This window comes from Meleagris gallopavo, chromosome 1 (assembly GCF_905368555.1).
Source record: "Meleagris gallopavo chromosome 1, MGAL_WU_HG_1.1, whole genome shotgun sequence".
Lineage (NCBI taxonomy): Eukaryota > Metazoa > Chordata > Aves > Galliformes > Phasianidae > Meleagris > Meleagris gallopavo.
This window is the reverse complement of record NC_139404.1, coordinates 190,596,363-190,614,118: the sequence shown is the minus strand read 5'-3', so window position 1 is coordinate 190,614,118 and position 17,756 is coordinate 190,596,363. Positions and strand designations below refer to the sequence as shown.

General features: G+C 39.4%; 1 protein-coding gene across 1 annotated transcript in view; it reads right to left on the bottom strand.

Moving 5' to 3' along the window:
* Positions 1 to 17,756, bottom strand: part of RSF1 (remodeling and spacing factor 1) — a 57,756-nt gene that overhangs the window by 10,456 nt on the left and 29,544 nt on the right. Inside the window, exons 6-13 of the mRNA XM_085216481.1 lie at positions 14,195 to 15,918; positions 12,002 to 12,199; positions 11,007 to 11,111; positions 9,554 to 9,633; positions 5,375 to 5,429; positions 4,075 to 4,184; positions 1,489 to 1,556; positions 169 to 376 (exon numbers count right to left, since the gene is read on the bottom strand). Of these exons, the coding sequence (XP_085072607.1) occupies positions 169 to 376; positions 1,489 to 1,556; positions 4,075 to 4,184; positions 5,375 to 5,429; positions 9,554 to 9,633; positions 11,007 to 11,111; positions 12,002 to 12,199; positions 14,195 to 15,918 (2,548 nt within the window). The remainder of the gene's footprint in view (positions 1 to 168; positions 377 to 1,488; positions 1,557 to 4,074; positions 4,185 to 5,374; positions 5,430 to 9,553; positions 9,634 to 11,006; positions 11,112 to 12,001; positions 12,200 to 14,194; positions 15,919 to 17,756) is intronic.

Here is a 17,756-nt window from a genome sequence, read left to right as displayed (position 1 = left end):
TTTCCAGCACAACTAAATTCAACTAAGCCAGGAGTATTTTTGCTGGCACTGTACAATGGTGTTCTGGATGCGGACACATTCTCCCAGTGACCATTTTAGGGGCACTGCAGAGTCACAGAAACCCAAAGCAGGCAGTGACTCGTGGCAGAAGCTAAACTGGAGACTTACCCATCACTGATCTTAAACTCATCCTCGCTCTCTTCCTCGTCCAGATTACTGTCACTATCCAGGTCGTTTAGTCGCCGTCGTTTCTTGCGCCGTGCTGCAGCAGCCCTTTGGGGTCGCTTATTTTCTTTCCTTTCTTCCTCTAGGATTGTGGAAATGTCTTTTCCACGATGTCCTGTGATATTAGACATGTCTTTGCCTCTGCCAATGCCTGAATCCAGTGATAGAAAGGTGAAAATAAGAACAAGATTATTTTTGTTTAACTTTGCTCGTAACTTTTTTCCATGCCTCTTGCTTCAGATTATTTTTCGTAACTTCATAATTTTTTGATGCTGTCTGAAGCCTTATTCCTGACAAACACAGCCCCAGTTGTGGTCCCTGAGAAACAATGAGATCAACACAGAAAACAGAACGTAAATGTTGGCATTCTGCTACTTAACCACAGAATACATCTTCCCCCAGTGACAGTGTTTTCTGAATAGGGCAGATAGCAGAAAATACATCTTCTTCCTAAGGCCTTCATGTTCTTCTTGGAGTTTTGTTTAGGCTACTGTTTGGCCAATCAGTAGACTTTAAGAAAAGCTGGTTTTCCTGTTGAGGATTTAAGTTACATTTATTAAGGTCTTGTGTAACACACCCACAGACACAGAGTTTCAGATTGTCTGCGTACATCCGCTGGCCTTCTGAGAACTGCTGTCTCTATAGAGATGCCGTATAAGGAAGGGATTAAGTTTCACAGCAGTTCTCTCCACACAAGCCAAGGTGATGCAGAAGCACAGATTCATCAGTCTCAGGTACTTTGGAAGATCTCTCTTTTGTTCCCTGTGGTGCCCCACCAAGCATCAACAAGTGCAATTGCACTTCATTTCATGTATAACTGAGAAGTGCTCACAGATCTGCATTAACACTTCAGGACTGTATCTGCAGACCCAGCCTTCAAAGGGTCCAAACGTGGACCAGATTCTGAGCCCAATATTTACAGGTGTCAGATGTCAGTGGTGCTAACTGCCACTCTCAAATTCAAAATATAGTGAATTAATCTTAAAAACTGTCTTGTCATGATTATTTACTGTATTCATGTATTAAAACATGTACAAGTGGAATTTAACTATCAGCATCAAGTGCTTTTTGGCATCTTCTGGCAGCTTGGCATGGCTATTTTCAAGGGAAATTATTTAGTGTGAGCCTAAAAGTGCAATAGTAAGAACTGTAAATTACATGGTGTGAGGGAGAGGACTCCATTCATTGCCTGTCACACCAAAAGAAATTTGGTCTCAATCTTCATACCACCATTGGAATGAAAAACAAATATGAGAAACATACCTCCTCCATCAGCTTCCTTGATGTCATCTTCAATTGCCTCATCAATTGCCTCATCAAATTCATCAAACCTAAAAGTAACAGTTTTCATTTATGATTTTATGACATTACAGAAACATACCCCAACATCTAAAACTGCTTTAACCAACCATGCTGCATAGGTAATGGGCTGCATAAATGACAAAATAACATAGACAAAGGGGCAGACATGTGAGAAAACAGCCATTTTCTAAAAGATATGTTTATTATTTCTATTTACAAAGTATTTATCACTGACAGACCTTTTGGTACTGAGTTACACGAACAGAAAAGCACTTTAGTTTTACACAACACACTGCTGAATTTCATTTTTAATTTACGATACATAATTTGAAAATTATTTGCAATGGTATCAGTGGCACATTTCACACCAAACATTAGCAATGCCCTCACACCTTTTATAGGGATGACATACACACTGCCAATTTGCAAAACAGGATTCCAGGAAAGCACCTATTAAAGTCAGGGGATAATTATTCACCCTTGAAATTTGCCTTAAGAATTTGTAGCTTCATTTCTCCTCGGAGTAATTACACCTAATGGATTGGCAGCACTCTAAGCTGAACAGAGGAGATGTACTGTACAGAGCTCTTCACAGCAAAACACAAATAAACCATAAGGTAACGTTACATAACTAAATAGGAAAAAGAGAAACATTTTGCTTTTGTAAGCCTGCCTCAATCCCTGTACACGGAGTGGCTCATTGAAGGGGAATGGCAAATGGAGGAGAAAGAAGCCAGTCCTCCTACACAAAAGATGACTTCTTTAGATGGTTTCTGCAGTTAGGAATTGCAGTTTTGCAACAAGGGACTATTATCCGTATTACCCAAACTCTGCCTTGAGAAATTACATGCAAAAAGTACAACTTGTATTATCTTTGTAGGAAAGACATTTTGTTCAGATTATTTTCTTTTCTTCTCATTTTTCTGTTTTTAAAATAGAAATGACTGTGCATGGGACAATACTTTCTTCAAAGATTTGGCTTGCCAGGCACTAAAGAAAGATTACAGGTTTATCTCCGTCCTCTATTGTAACCTCTAGCAGAAGAAGACAAGAACAGATCTGGTATTACTCTGTAACCCAACAGCAGCCATAAAACGCCTTTTAAAGTGAGGTGACTGATTGCTGGTCTTCCTGTATATCCCGAGAACAGCTGTATGTCATGTTTAAGGCAGCTTTGCACAGTAAGGAAGTAAGTCTGAAATTATTCCATCAATAAGACTTGTCCCACATTACTCAAACACTATTTTCCCTCTGGAGTGCTAACAAAAAAAACACCTTTAAAATGTGAGAAATCACTTAATGCTCTCAAATCACAAATAACCTGAAATCCAACATGGGCTGACAACTGCTTGTCAATTAACTGTAATGGCACATCATTTCTACTGCTGCTGCTTTATTCAGGAAGCAGGTTTTTGCTAACCTTCTCACAAAAGGAAAGCACAGATGACAAAAAAAGGAACTAACCTGTCTTCAGAGAACCAGAATGCTACACAATACAGATTTGTCTGTAAGCAGAATGAGACATTTAGCATTTATTTTCCCCCTCGGAAGGAAAGCACGCACAGTTCTCACTGACACTAATAGGACTTCACTGCAGACATATAGATTTGAAGTGACACACTGACATGTGCAATACTTTCACCAGCTCAAAGTTACATGCGTGATGCAGTCTGTGAGACAGACTGTCATTTTCTATCAAAGACTGATTTTCAGAAACAACATTACGATAAACATTATTTCCAACAACAGTCACTGCCTCTCTATAATGTGTGTCCTGCTGAAGTCATGCCAGATATCCTACAGGTAAGACTCCTGGCCAAATGCTGCCTGACCTGTCACAGACATAGCAGCAAATCTATCTAACTGTGTCCCTGGCATCACATTCCTTAATTTTAAAAGTTACAGAAACTCAACAGCTAAGTAAGATCAGAATGAGTTTGCTGAGCAGGCTGAAAATCCAACACAAAGGTCATATCTCTCCTCAATGGCACAACCAGACTGAGTTTAACCATGGTTATCTGCTGGAAAATTTTGGAAGTTGTAATGTTCTTGTTTATTATGATAAGGGTCTACAAAGAACAAGCACTGTGGGAAAGGCAAGACTCCTTATATTCTTAATGCAGCCAGGACAAAAAACACGAGCTCTCAAGCAGCAGTTCTCTTCTCCAGTCCCCAGAGAGGAAAAAAAGAGAGATGGGAACTTCAGGCCTTTAGAGAGAAGCAAAAGTTTTCTCTTCCAATAGAAAGCAGGAGTATAATCCACTTGCTTTAACATACAGCAGGAGCTGCAACAACACCATTTTTTTCTCCAGCATTGCTGAACAAAGTACCACATGTGTTTTAACTTCTTATGCATCCAATTTTCAATATACAAAGTAATAAGCACCTCTGTTTCACAAACATCCAGCATAACTGGTATTCAGAGGAAACAATTTGGCCTCTCTTTTAAATGTGAAAGTATGCATGAGAAGCAGGAGGTTGAATGAGAAGGAAAATGATGGTATGCTTTATTTTTGCTTTATAAGCTATTTAAACAAACCTGCCTACCTGTAGCTTATGCATTTCCGAGTTCTGGTAGATCTCCTTTCAAGCAGCTTTGATTTGTGCTTTTTGGAATCTTTCTTTTTTTCTTCTTGACCTTCAGGGATTTCTGGCTCCTGTTGACATAAGACAGAAGTGTCAAGAAGTTCTCTTCACTCCCTCCAGATTTCTCATGCCTGTGCTCACGCCACACACAAACACATCACTCAAAGGTTCCACTGTACCACTGTGTTAATGCTACAGCAGCCAGGTGATGCTCCCAGCACCTGTAAATGCAGCAAGCTGAACAAACTGATCAATTAAGTCTCTGTGTACAGTGACTCTGCCCCTGTGCCACCAGACTGTTCTTTGACCCATACAGCCAACAGCATGGGTGGCTTGTGCAGGGGCTGGCTTTGGTTTGAGCCACTACAAATGCTTTTACATGGCGCAGCTTTGATGAAATCCACACAGTTTAATTTTATGACGTTCTTTCCAATTTAGTCATTTTTTAAAAATCTGTGCCTGGGCTGAGTTTCAGACTCTCAGCCAGAGAGTCTCTTGCAAGTCTGCAAAATCTGTTATCATTTATCTGCTATCCAGAGACAGAGCGAGAAAGCTGGCTTTATTACTGTCAGCGTGGAAAGTCTATACCTAAGCAGAAGTTTTGTTTTAAACCCTCATGGAAGAAGAGATGACATAATTTTGGATGAAGGCATCTGACTATGACATGAAGAAATTCACTTGAAAATGTATTCAAGAAGAGAGAAAAGGACAATCTCCACATGAATGAAAAGATTTATTTTTTCCTTTCCTGTAAAGTGAAATCACATAGGAGCATTTGTTACTAAAACACAAAATGTTGATAGTTTTTCATCAAATGTAACTTCAGTATGCATTCTTGGGAGGGAAATGTTATGCTTCTAATAGATACTATCTCCCACCCCTGTCAAAAAGCCAGAAAACACTCATCTCCCTCCATCTCTCCTAAAGGAAGGCTGGGACACTGGCTCAGACATAGATACCAGAGTTAATGAAACTGAATACCTACCCTTATAACTCAAAGAACGGCAATGGATTCTACTGGCATCCCAATTTTAATGGGAGAAGTTGATAGTGAGATTCCTCACTGATGGAGGGTCCCAAAGCCCCTCCACTAAACTCAAGTTCAGACTAAAAGGAAGAACCTGGAATTGTTTCTGTCCTACATATACACACATCTTTCTTTCCAAGATACTCCTAGCTCTTCTAACACACCATTCAGAACCTTCTTCCTTGAGAAGTGTGGAAAATAAAAGAATCATACAACACAGACACAGTAACTTACCTGTGGTGGAATGATGTTCTCAATGCTGATACCCACGTACACCAGTCGCTCTTTTCTTTAGGAGAGAAAAAAGAAAATAAGCTCATAGAAAGACTGCAGATAATCAAAACAACACTGCAATTACAAAAATTACAAAAATTACAAAATCTTGTGCATCCACAAGGATGTACCAGCTGAAAAGTTGGAATTACATATTAAATCCCATGTGACTGCATTTTCCTGTATGAATAATGTAAGTGATTTCCAAAGAGTTCTCACAAACAATGGAGTTTGAAGATGCATGGTGGTTGAAGGGATGCATGGACAAGAGAACAACCTGCAGGATAATGAAGACATTCTATGCCTGAGCTGATAGGAATTACTGGAGTGCAGGAAAAGCTAAAGAAGCATGGACACCTGATCCAGAGAACCAGGAGAGAGAACAGTGCTCAAATATAGCAAAAACTACTGTAAGGAAAAGTAGGCTGCCCTTATGGTCCACAGCAGGTAGGATTCAATCAATGTAAAATTGAGATCAGGCAGTAGCATCAAGCTTAGTTTAGCAAGCATCCACTGCCACCTGAATTGCCATGTCTGGCTCCTGGCCTCTGCTTGCTGCTCCAGTGGGACATCTGTCTGCCCCAAGATGCCTCAGACATCCTAGCACCTCTCCAACAGCACTAGGTTCTGATCTTTGTGCTAAGTAGGCAATCTATAACCTTTTCCATGAACATTAGAGATAATTTAAATAAATGAAAGTAACTCAGAAAGCTGGTGAGCCTGCAAGGACTCTGAAAGTGAGTGATACCTCTATAGATTTTAACATTATTTTGAATAAAGTGATTTAGAACACAGCTGCTGCAGGGACAAGGTATGATATTTGCCAGAAGACCTCCAGCTTTCAAGATCTGGTGAAGCATCACCATGGTTGAAATGAAATCATGCAAGAACCAATGCTTTCTGATTTTTTTGAGATAAAGATTCTGCATTAATCAACTTCTGCAGTTACACTGCGTAGCTGCACTGAGCACACACCCAATTACAATGGACTTGCAACAGGATGCATCATGTACACAAGTCATCCACATGTCTACCCAATCATCCTTCATCCCTGGAGGTGTTAATGGACAGATTAGATGGGGCCCTGGGTAACCTCATCTAGTGACTGGGCAACCTGATCAACGCAGCCTGCAGCAAGGTTTTGGAACCATGATCTTGGAGGGCCCTTCCAAGCCAAGCCATTCTAGGATTCTATGACCCAACACCTCTACTTCAAATGTGCATCATTTTGTGCAAATAGTTACAGGCATCTAAGAGTAAAAATTTGGTTTCCAATACTTTGATTAATTTGGAAAGAATCTACGTCAATTTGAAAGTAGTTTTCTCATTAGCCTTCTGCATTATACATTTTTATGCAACAATCTTCTGAGAACTATCTACTAAAAGAATGTAACATCATATTTTTTTATTAAATAACCCAAATACATATAGTTCCTAAAGTAATGCCAACAAGGAGTACAAATGGATTTTAGGTTATTTTAAAGCCAAAAAGGTCATAAGCTTTGGCAACTCCGTATCATATCAAAATAGAAAATGTTGGTTTTCTATTAAAGTAATTGTTTCTGCCTCCTAATATCAACTCTCCAAACTGACAGACCAAAAGAAACGTCCACCCTGAGCACCATGAGATTGGTTGGATGAGAAGGAAATTTTACCCTTTGCAAAGTCACTGTGTTCTAGAAATGTGATTAAGTAGCACCTTAAGGAAAGGAATACAACTCCTAAAATCAGAAAGGAACTAAAAATAAAAATATTTTAATATACAGTGAATGTCTTTGATGGTCTCTTCCATTTCTCATTTCTTTTAATGCAAAGCATGAAGAAATGGGAGGTATGAAAACAATGCAGCTGTTTTAAGCATGATCCATGAAGGTTCTGAGATCTGCTTTACCTCCCCCAGCTTAGGCACTCACTAACACTTCAGTAACACTAACCAATAGCGTAAACATCTTCACCAACAGGTTTGGAACTGTGGGATGCTGATGGGCCCCAGCTAGTTACAAACACATACTATAAGAATCTAGAAAACACTGCTACAGGGAAGCTAGGAGTACATGAAAGGAAGTGCTCCGCCTGATGTGGCCTGCAAGAAGTAGAGAATCCCCCAGTGGGATTTTCTATAAAGAAGTCTGAGAGTCTCTTGTAAGATTAAAAGTGGCATCCAGAACAGCTCTGATGCCCACTCCTGGCTTGTCATAGCACATGATTACAGGAGTTTGAGTGTAGACACCTGAAATTCAGCCACCTCAAATTCAGGAAGGGGAGAAAAATAAGGGTATGACTTTGGTGTACGTATTTGTCAGAGTTGTCAGAGAACTGAAAAGTTTTCACTGAACATCTGTGGCACTTTGGGGATGTGTAAGAACACAGCTGAACAGCTGAATCAATTTTAATCAGATTCCTGAAAGGTTGGCAATAACTGCACAAGCACAACAGTGTCACCAGTTCAAAAACCAACACTGAATCTGATAACAATACAAGAAGCTGTTAAGTGTGAGTGCCCATGATGAGACATTTGCTCTCCTCCCCAGCAAAACAGACAAGAGATACTCTGTGATCTTATAGAAACATTAAAGTGTTTCTGTGCCCCAAACAACCAACTGTAATTTAAACAGCAGTAAAAAAGAACAGACTATAATTTCCTCTAGCATCACAACTCTTGCTCTCTTCAGCCTTCTCACCTGGCAATTTACTAAAATATACCACCATTAAGTTGAAAAACTTCTATATTCAATTACTGTATCACAAAATCTTTATAACCTAAACTCACTTCTCTCTTTCTAAAAGAAACCTTTACAACAGAAAACATTAGGTTAATTTGGAATGAGGATCAGATTGCAAAATGGTTGTGAAACATCTGTTTCAGACACTGAAGACTGCTACTGTATTGATTGTGTGCCCTCCTGTAACAGTTAGAAAGCCATATTCCTATGCAATACTACTGAGTTCAAAGAAGTACCACAGGATGGAAAAAAAACTGCATTGCAAGTAATGGTTGCCTGCAGAATATTTACCAAAGTAAGACCAAAAATATTGTTCATTAGCAATGAGACTTCCCACCATAAAACAGAGCAGCAGATACAGTTCTGTGTTCCGCACTCCTGCACAGATGGAGGTTGTTTGTAAGCTGAGCTCACTCACAAAAAAAGCTAATTGCTTTGTTCTCACAGCTACAAATTCACTAATTGGCAAACCAAGGGTAATTTCTCTATAGTGTATTTTACTAGATCCACTCTGAGCAGAAGTTGAGAACAGTTGGTACCTGATCTGCCACTGTCACTGTTGCTGCTACAACAGCAATCACAGGCAGGAGGTCTGAAAGAGCCTGAACACGAACATGGATTCTGCTCCACTCTCCCAAGCACCAAATCACTGTATCTCATGTGGTGTCAGTGTCATGCTACAAATAAAAACCTGCCCAGTTACTGCATTTAAAGAGGTCTCATCTTCAGATGAATTTTGCCTTTTAAGATACAATTAATGCAAAATTGTGCTTAATAATTGTACAGATGTCACTAAATGTTAAAGAGCGCTCAATATACAAGCCATGTATTATGCAAATTCTGTTTCATGTCCCTCTTTACCAGATCTGAAAACTGCAGATAGGATGTTCGAGCAGAAAAGATGCTGCCCACAAACACAGCAGACTGGTTTGCACTGAGCCTTTGGAAATGGCTGGAGTGAATGCAAAATGTCAGCCAAAGCTGTGACTCAGATGCACTATGGCAACTGCACCATCTTGTAAAACAGGTAAAGTTTAACAGAATCTAAAGCAACACGACTCAGAAACCACATTAATCTGGATTACCTTTATACCAAAGGCAGAGGTTAATCTTGCTGTCAGCAGGATATTTACACGTGGATGACAGTATTAATAACATGCAGCTGAACCAGTGCTGAACACCATTTAAGTACAGCTGTGGGAAAGCCAAAATCACCTCCTGACACCTTGACCCAAGTTCAATGCAAGTTATTTATCTTTTCTAATTATCGGACTTTTTCACCTTTCTTGTAAGCCCTCCCAGCACTGCACCACCAGTAACAACTAATCAGTGTGAAGAGAAAACTGGGCTGGTCTCCAGTTTCCTTTTAATGCATGTACAGTCACAGTTTGCTGTGAACACAGCCATACAGCAGTACCTGCGTTCTGCACGCTCCTTCTTTTTTAAGACGACATCCAAATCTTGTAATTGTTCTTCTAATTTCTCACAGAGTAATTTCTAAGGGAATGAAAAACAGGATTAGTTTCTTTCAGAACTGTTTCCATCTCCTGTTCAGACACTTCGTGCACTATTAATTCATGTCAACATACATACATGAAGCTGTGTTAGCAGTGCTATCTGTATTTATCTTAACCTTTGGAGAGATGTGTGTCTATGGACACCACAGATAAAAGGCATAGGCACGTTCCAGCACCATTTTTAACCAAATATTCCATATCTTAGAATGCCATTTAATAATCCAGGAGCCATGTGTAACAATGACTCTTTATGGACAAGCTGTGCCTTGTTTCATGTCCATACCTCATCACACTATTTCCAAGGATGATTATCACACTTTCACAAATCTGTTATTTTTCATGTTGAAAATTACTAAACAGCAACCAAGCAAGGAGATGACTTAACTGCAAGCAGCAGTATGAAATTCTTTAAGGAAGAAAACATTCTTGAACATTCTTGTGATTCAAGATCATGACTACTTAACCCGAACTACTTCTCAGAAGACAACTGAAAACCAATGCACAATACAGCTGTGTCATGCCATGGTCAAGGTGGCAAGCATTTTGCAGAGCAACAGCCATTTTGACAAAGGATTTTTCAAAAAGAAAGGTAGATCAGAGATCTTCAGGCAGACTATTCTGAAAACGTGCATAGGGTGGTTCCCCATTCAGTTAACAGGAACAGCACTGCACTCTCTCTGGCTTATCCTTCCAAGTATCACCACTGCAATTCCTGCTATTTAGATATACTTAAAATTAAACAAGACATATGCACAACATTTTTTTTAACTTTTTTTTTTTTTTTTTAAGAAGCAGCTCATAACCTTTGAAAAAGTGCTCATACTTGTCTGTTACTCAGCAGGGAAAACACTGGGTTTTCTAGGAGATGCTAACCAGAAATGGCAGCTTTCTCTACCAGCTTCTGAGCAAATGTCTCTGAAGGAGGAACAGTACTTCAGAAACAGCTGCTTGCTTTGATCCCTGATTATTCCTTGCTGGACTTGATCCTTAAGGCTCCCTTCCAACTCAGGAAATTCTGATTCTATGCTTCTCCCTTCTGGATGACAATGTGATGCTTCTTTGGATAAAATTATGATTTTATACTCCTAATACTATGTTATTCTTTAAGTTGCTAAACATAAGAAAAAAACCCAGCAACATGCAGTATTTATCACTAACAGAAGAAAAAAAGGGAAAGGAAAACCACCTCATAAAACAGTTTTACTAATGGCTACGGGGAAGACCAGCATCTCTACAATGCATCACGGTCTGCTTTGTAACAGAAAAAAAAAAAGATGAAAGAAAGAAACTGTTAAAGCCCCAACAAATCTCCACAACCACAATGCTGAAAGTGAAGCGGAACAGGAACCATACGTGCTGGCAAGGTGGGCAGAACCATTCTCCATCAGGGATTATCATCAAAGGAGGGCGAAGGCAAGCTGTATGGTATCCACTGTCACAGGAATCACATAACAAAATCTGTTGAAACAAAACAAATCATGAATATCTTTTGGCATTCGCAACGTGTAACAAGCTCCAGAACTATTTTCCCTGCCAACACAGAAGCACTTCATAAATACTTTGGACTGTGCCAAAGTAAAAAAAATCCTGTATCACTTATCACTGGATGTTTCCAAGGCCACGGGTGATTTTTATGAGCAAGTTTATGTATCACAGTTTTCCACTTTAGCACCGGATTTCATCTTGTGTTGTATTCTCAGGCAACTCAGCACTACTGGATTACACAGACTGCATACACATACTATGGAATCCTGTAATGCTTTCCAGACCCTGGACTAAGTAGAAAACTACATCTGGACAAGATGTGGTGGGAACTGTTTTCCCTGAGCACTTACATCCACATGAAGGAAACCTGGCCATACAGGCCAGAAGGGAACCACAGCAATCTTAGGTAGTTTCCTCAGCTGGGGTGTTCTTATGTCCAGGGTGGTAAAGAGAGACTCACAGACTCTCTGGGGTATGCAGAACCAGGCAACTACTGGGATTCCTCCTTAGCTGGGTAAAGCTATTTCCATTAAAACTGAGCAATAATGCTCACATAAACTGTGTGACCGTCCAGTGGAATACTCATCTTTAGCATCCTAACATTCTAACTGTCTCAACCATGCTGGGATATCTTTCACACACCTGAGAATATGCTCATTGTGTGGACTCACAGCATTTCCCACATAATCAGAAGAATCTATGACAGTATGTACTACTGATGAACCAGCACCATAAACATCAGAAGCACTGAAAGCTTGTTGGGCTTCTACACACTGCCACCCCACAGAATGGTGTACCTTCAGACACTCCTCTGATCTACCAGAACTGCCCGAATCACTCAGAAGGTTTCCCCCAAAGCCTACCAGCTCAGGGTGGTTGGGAAGGCCACACTTCTTGCATGGTTCATCATCGTCAGCAGGTGCAGCTTCTTCTTCCTCCTCTTCTTCCTCTTCCTCCTCTTCATCAGAGTTTTTTTCACTCTCTGAGTCTTCACTTTCTTCATTGCTTGAGTATTTCCACCTGCCACGTGTTCGTGTACCCGTCCACCGAACTTTGCTTCTCTGAGTGATACCAGTTCAAAGAGAAAACACAAAGGAAACTTACAGTTTCTTTCCAGATCCTAAAAGATATTTTTCTCTACAGTAAAGTGATCCATCTCAATCAGAACAGTTGCAATAATTTCACAAGAGAACATTTCAAGGAACAGACACCTTCAATGAGCCCTGAAGTTCAACAGGATACTAAAGGCAGAAAACTATTGTATCTACCTGCAGAGAAATTTTCAAATGAGATCTCAGACCAAAAAGACAGACCAGTGACTGAGGCCCTTCTTCTGAACATGGTGAATTCCACATTTGAAGTTTTTTTATGATAGTTCTCCACAATCCAAACAGAATATATGTATACGTATAGTTGGCTTTTTTTCTTTTTTAACATACACTTCATCTCTTTCATTTTGCTTTAGGAAACATGCTTACACTCTAACAGGTACATTAATTTCAGTGTTTTAGAAGCTCCCTTTTATGATAGGCAGAGTTTTATGAAACAAAATCAGTGCACCATGTAAGGGCACAGTCTGCTTTCACATTTATATTTTTCCATTCTCTTTCATAAGTAAAAAAACGATTCATTAGATGCTAGTTGAAAAGGGCATTCACCCCTTTATATCATACCCACCTTAATAAAATAACCACATGTCTTACCAGTGAGTTATTTGGACATTTATTTATTTTAAGGACTGGAAAAATGACTTCTCTCATCTACTACATGAAGTGTTAAGTTTTATCAGAGATTTGCTTAAGATATATTTTGGATGAAAAACAGAATTCCAATTACAATTCAGAATCCCATTTTGCATTAGTTAAAACTACTTCCTACAATCAGAAGGATATTTTAACTTCACAATAATATACCAAAAATTCAAGTTCTCACAAATATTTTTTACCCTCCAGAAACTGAAAAAGGAAAATATCCTCCCTAGGTTTTTCAGCTCAAAACACTTTTCATTTATGACTAGGTTACTCGCTGTTCTGAACCAGCTAACAAAAACTAACAAAACCAAAATGTACAAAATATTCTGCAGGACACACTCACACCACAGCAATACATCATACTGGTAAAATTTCATTCAGGTTCTTATCGTTAACTTCTGTCTCTTTAGTGATGTCATTGTTCACTAAAATTTAGTAGAAAACTGTACTTTAAATCCATGAGAGAATTAATTTAATTTGAGGCCTCATCATACGTCATCTTTATTTTGAATCTATCTTTAAAGAACCTCTTCAACAAGAAAAAAAAAAAGATGAAATATTCAGTAAAACTGTTCATTTTATGAAGGTTATTCAGAACTTGCTGAATATGAGCGTGTGTTGGTAAAACTACAGGAACAATAAGGAAATACACAGTAGTGAAATATTGAGAGGATTTCAAGTTGATAGAAAAGAGTGTACTTAAAAATACAGACTGCTTTTTCCTCCTTGCTTTTCTTTGGCATTGCACATCCAAAAACATAAAGAAGTTAAATGAATAAAGCTGTTGATAATTACATTATTTTACAAGCACTATGTAAAGATGCACATTTAACTTTTTGTATGAAAAAGACCCTCTGCCCAGAGCAAATTGTGTATCCCATACGTAAGAAGCCATAATATTTGTTTCTTTGCTTATGCTCATTCTCAAACTGGCCACCCAGACACCAGCAAGTGTCCACCTAGAAAATCCACAGGATTTTCTCCATTGGAAGAATGGAAGTCTCCATTCAGCCACAAAGTTAGACTGACTCAGGTCTGATTATGTCATGTTTTAAAAGTACTCACTTGGATTGATTTGGTCTTCTTTGTTTCACTTACAAGAAAAATGTTAGAAGCTGCTAAGTCAACAGATATTAGCACTCTCTTAGGGGGTGGTTTTAAGTTGGCTGAATCCACTAACCAGACTGCAAATCTAGCTCCACGCAAAGGCTGCCCAAAGGGAAGTAATCCTTAATATTCTTATGTAAATGCATGTACTCCTATTAGGAAAGACTGTGGCAACCCCAAACAGTAAAACTATATTACCTTGTTAACCTTAGAATTTGACTCCTTCTCTTGTTTTTTTGCATCTTCTTTTCTTTCCTGCTTATGAGCAGGTTTCTCCTCTTCCTCTTCAGATCGTTTTTTGTCAGATTTCTGATCCCGAGTCTCCACAACTTTTGGAGTAGGCTTAGATATTCTTGGGGATCTCCTTAACGTGCGGCCAGCAGTGACGTCTTCTGGTGGTGTTTCTGCCTTTCTCTTCCTACTGGAGATCCTGATAGTTAATTTAATCCCTTCTTTCTGTCTTTCAGAAGTTATTTCTTTATTATCTGTTGTGCAGCTTTCTTCTTCAGAAACTAGTTTATACTTAAATTTGCTTTTAGGTGTTGGGGAATCCTTTTTACTCTCGGAGGAGTTCTCTAGATTGGATGCGTGGGCATCATCTAATCCCTCTGGCTCCGGCTTGTCAGCTTCAGGCTCTTCCTCTGGTTTTTCAGGGCTGGATTTTTCTGCTACTTGGCTCTCCTCAAGGAGAGCAGGTTTAGCATCAGAGCCCTCCGCTTCCAAAACAGTCTTCTCTAAAGTAACAGGAGAAGAAGATGGAGGGGGTGTCTCAGCAGCTTTGGGAGAATCAGGTTTCTCCTCAGGCTCGTTTCTGCTTTTCAAGGTCTCTTCCTCAGATGCTGCAGGCTTGGGCAGTTCTGCAGGAGCAGATGCATCTGTGGGCTTCTCCAGCTTCTCTAAACATTCTTTGGGTGGCGGCAGTCTGTCCTTTTTGATTATCGTGGCTAGTTTCTCTTCGGATTTTTTGGCACAGTCTTCAGAGTTTGAAGATTCTTCCGCTACCATTTCAGTAGCTGGACTGTCAAGGTTCTCTTTCTCCACAGGACTAGATTCCTCCTTTGAAGGCACTTTCTGATTTGAAACCTCAGAGACCACAGCTCCTAGCTCTTTCACCACAGTTACCGCATTTTTCTCAACCTCACATGCTTTTATAATTTTACTAACAGAATTTAGGGAGTCTGATACCTTTTCCCCACTTTTACCATTTTTCTCTTTTAATGAGCTGCTGTCTTCCTTTGTACCAACGGAGTGCTCCGACCTATTATTCTGTATGACACTTGGGGTTATTTTCTCACTGCTAACCTCTCCATTTACCAGCACTTTCCCATCGGGACATAAAGCAGTAATTGTAGGGACTCTCTTAAAAGTTTCCTCTTCTGGTTTCCCCTCTTCCTTCAAGACATCCTTTGTTGGAGTCACACATTTACACAGGGACCCCTTTATAGGACTGTCATAGTCATCTGTCAGCTTGATCTCTCTCTTTTTAAGGGGTATTTTTGCCTGCTGGTCATTTTTAAGTTTCTCGCTTTCTTCTACAGATTTCTCCACAATTTCCTGAGGAGTTTTGACATTAACACAAAATTCTAACCTCTCGGGCTCATGAACTGCTATTTTGTCAGTAGAACTTTTTACTTCTTTTAGGTCTTTTGGTTCTATTTTGTTTTCCTTCACCTCTGCTTTAACAGGCTTGACATTTTCTTTAAAGGAGTCGCTTTCCTCTTTGACAGTTTGTTTCTCTTCGTTGTATTCTGAAGGCTTCTCTAATTTTACTATTACTGGCAATTTTATAATTTCTTTTTCTTCAGCCTTCTCTATTTTCATCATGTTTTCATCCTCTTTAACCACAGGAAGAGGAAGATTTTCCAGTTCCTTTGACTGTTCCTCCACCTCGTCTTTTTCTTCTTTGATTTTTAATTGGTTTTCTGTTGACAGAGAAAAATAACGATGTAACAACCAGGGGACCTATAGAATTACAAACAGTATCCATCAAAATGAAGGCGTATCTAAAAAAATCAACAACCCAAAGCTCCCTGCAAATAAATATTCTCTCCTGGAATTATTAGGAGCCTGGCTTGTCTCAAGCTATCATTAAGCAAGGAGGTTGCCAATTTTTAGCTACAGAATCACCATTTGACTTAATTACACGCCAAGATAAACCTAAATTTCAGATGCTTTTAGCAGAATTCTATACTTATCCTCCTTCGTACATCTCAATTCCCTCTTCAGTTGTAATACAATACCTTCAAAGAACAGATACAGAAAACCTAAGCACAGCGTGCAAGAAGCATCAACTTTCAAGAAATCTCTCTTGAGTGTCTGAGTTTTTTTCACAAAGCAGACCATGCTGCAAGATCCCATGCTCTTCAAGTCAAATCCTACACACAGAACCATAAGGTGGAAGGGATCATAAAGATCACAGAGTCCCAATCCCCTGCCATGGGCAGGGTTGCCACCCACTAGGTCAGGCTGTTCAGGAGACTCAGAGCTCTTCCCATAATCTGGTATTCACATGAATCAGTTCCCTGTTTGTAGACACTTTTATTTCAAGAAACATCTAACTGTTGTATTTCAACATTTCGGGGGGGAGGAAACAACCAACAGAAAATTCACCTGGATTCTATTCCTGGGCAGTGGCTACATCTTCTATATACAATCAAAATGCATTGAACAGATCGTATTCTACATTCACTTCATTTGCCATTTCTAAGACAAACATACACCAAGAAAATCCCGCAGAGCTTAAAAAATTAGATCATGCCTGCTTTGCTTAAGCAATTGTGAATCACTGGGGCGCAAAATACAGTTACAGCATTCAGAAGAATCCATACATTTATTCTGTTGCTCTGCATTTCATACAATTACTTATCATTACTGACGCTACTTAACATCTCAGGTGTTTTATTTTGCCATGCTTTTTGAGTCAGGTAGGGACAGAGCTAATTAGAAAAAGCAAAGATGATACAGTACAGATAGTGTAACAGCATCTTCTGCCATCTGGAAGATGCTACAGAACAGGTGCCGTAACTCCCAACAAAGCCATGTTTTCTTTCTTCTACCTCATCCCTCTCCCTCCACACCGGTGTGACTCTTTTCCAAGCTGAGAGCTCCCCAAAGTGATTACCAACATGAAAGGCAAGAACGTGAATTAATTACATTTAGAGAAAATAAACATTTTACAAAAGAAAAGAGCGGTGAAGAAGCAAGTCATATATTTTTGAATGGTTCTAAATACAAAGAACATACCCAAATAAGCCTCAGCAAGTAGCAAAGGGTGCAAGATGCATCTCCAGATGCAAGAGATGCAACCAGAAGCAATAACAGTTTGAAGGCTGAAGGATGCTTGTTTCTCCCTTCATAGAGGTAATCACCACTCTGAGCTCTTGTAACATTAAAGCCACCTCTCTAAAGACATTTGTCAGTAATTGACAGTGACACATTCAGTGTGCATGTATCCTTCCACTTTCTCTTCACATCTTTCTGGATTGACTTACTTGAACCATTTCTTCCTATCATCAACTGCTTTTTCCCAACTAACATCACCAGAATCCCAAATCTCTCCTGCACTAATAAAGCAATGGCTGTTCTAAGATCTACTTTTTAATTCTCCCAGCTGCTGAAAAAGCACTTGATATGTCATAATGACTCAGCAGATGCACAAATTGTCTTAAAGCTATTCAAGTCAAGAAGGCTAGGTAAAAAAAAAAAAAAAAAGCAAGAACTGGATCCATTTATTTTTGAATGAATGATTTTAATGCTACTT